We start from the raw sequence: 1,327 nt of genomic DNA, 5'->3' as shown, positions 1-1,327 counted from the left end.
TGATATAATAATTGGAGAGGGTCTCCTCAGCCATTGTGTAGGACAGGGTTTGATTCCCTCAATGGGTTACAGCTCACCCTTCCTCCAGTACCATAGTAGATGGCTGCACCCACTTCAATTACCTAGTAACACCTGGAAGCAAATTCTGCAACCAGCACTCTAGACCTTGATGGAGTTTCCAAAGTCCTCCAGTTTTCACTATTCCAACTGTACTTCCCTCCTCTTGACACACCTTTTACCTAAACAAGGTGAAAGTGGAAATGCATTCCTCTATCTCCTGCTTAGTCAAGGCTTTTTTCCCTGATTCTCACTTAACTGAAGATTTTTTTTCTCTAGTTCTAGTGTCCTATGCTCATGAACTAGAGATCTGTGAGGCGGTTCCTAGAGTTCTCTTTCAGTTTAGGGCAATTACATACCTGATTTTTTCCCCAGTGTTTACAGTGTAAATTGGAGTCTCTCGTAATTTTGATATATATTCCATTCCTATCACACTTTTCTTACTGCCAGAGAAAATCTGACCAGAGAGCTGCAGACTTGCCACTGTAATGCAGATATGAATGAGCCTCGTCTTTGACAGCAGAGACAACTCCAGTGATCAACCACGAGGAATTTATATTCAGTGTCTAGCACCATGGCTGTTCATTGTATCCTTTCCCTCTCTCTTTTACAGAAAGTATAAGCAATAAAAAAAAAATTATTGGGAATAAATGATGGCTATTCCTCATTCTTCATTATTTCATTCTCAATCATACTGTTATGGTTTCCTCGTTGAAGTGAGAAATATCTTTAAATTGATTTCAAGTGGTGATTTTAATGATTTTGCTTTATAGTCATGAATAGACTTGAGTTTCAGAAAGAAATCTGGAAGAAAGTCAAAGAAGATTCCTCTTCCCTTTACTTTTAGGGGCAAATACAATGGCTACGACACACATGAGAACTACTACTCACGATGAAATTATCTGAGTCTACTCACCTGTTCGATCTGTTTGTACCATATCATCAGCACTTCCTCTAACTGATGAACAGTTTCTGAATTGCCGGCTGCAGCAGTCACCTCTTCAAAGGTATGCAGTTTGGAAAAATCAACATTATCTATTGTCTTTAACTTTACTGTTCCTTCAATACTTATTCTAGCACCTACAAAGGAAAAAACAATATTAAGAAAAGAGGTGTTTCATGTCAATGTGTTAAATGTTAATGTGAGCTTTCAATTTGTAATTACTGAAATGTTAAAGATCTAATACTTTATAGAAATTTGTAATAGAAATATAATTCTAATTGACCATTAGACTGTAACTTGATTAATAAAACTGTATGTGTTAACAGT

At 36.8% G+C, this 1,327-nt stretch overlaps 1 protein-coding gene across 1 annotated transcript in view; it reads right to left on the bottom strand.

Moving 5' to 3' along the window:
* The window catches only part of DNAH8 (dynein, axonemal, heavy chain 8), a 375,229-nt gene that overhangs the window by 369,460 nt on the left and 4,442 nt on the right, over window positions 1–1,327 (bottom strand). The window contains 1 exon segment of the mRNA XM_012658131.1: window positions 974–1,161. Within this exon segment, the coding sequence (XP_012513585.1) occupies window positions 974–1,161 (188 nt within the window).

The sequence above is a fragment of the Propithecus coquereli genome, unplaced genomic scaffold (genome assembly GCF_000956105.1).
Source record: "Propithecus coquereli isolate 6110/MARCELLA unplaced genomic scaffold, Pcoq_1.0 Scaffold574, whole genome shotgun sequence".
Lineage (NCBI taxonomy): Eukaryota > Metazoa > Chordata > Mammalia > Primates > Indriidae > Propithecus > Propithecus coquereli.
Note: the sequence above shows the minus strand (reverse complement) of the source record. Positions and strands in the feature narration are given on the sequence as shown.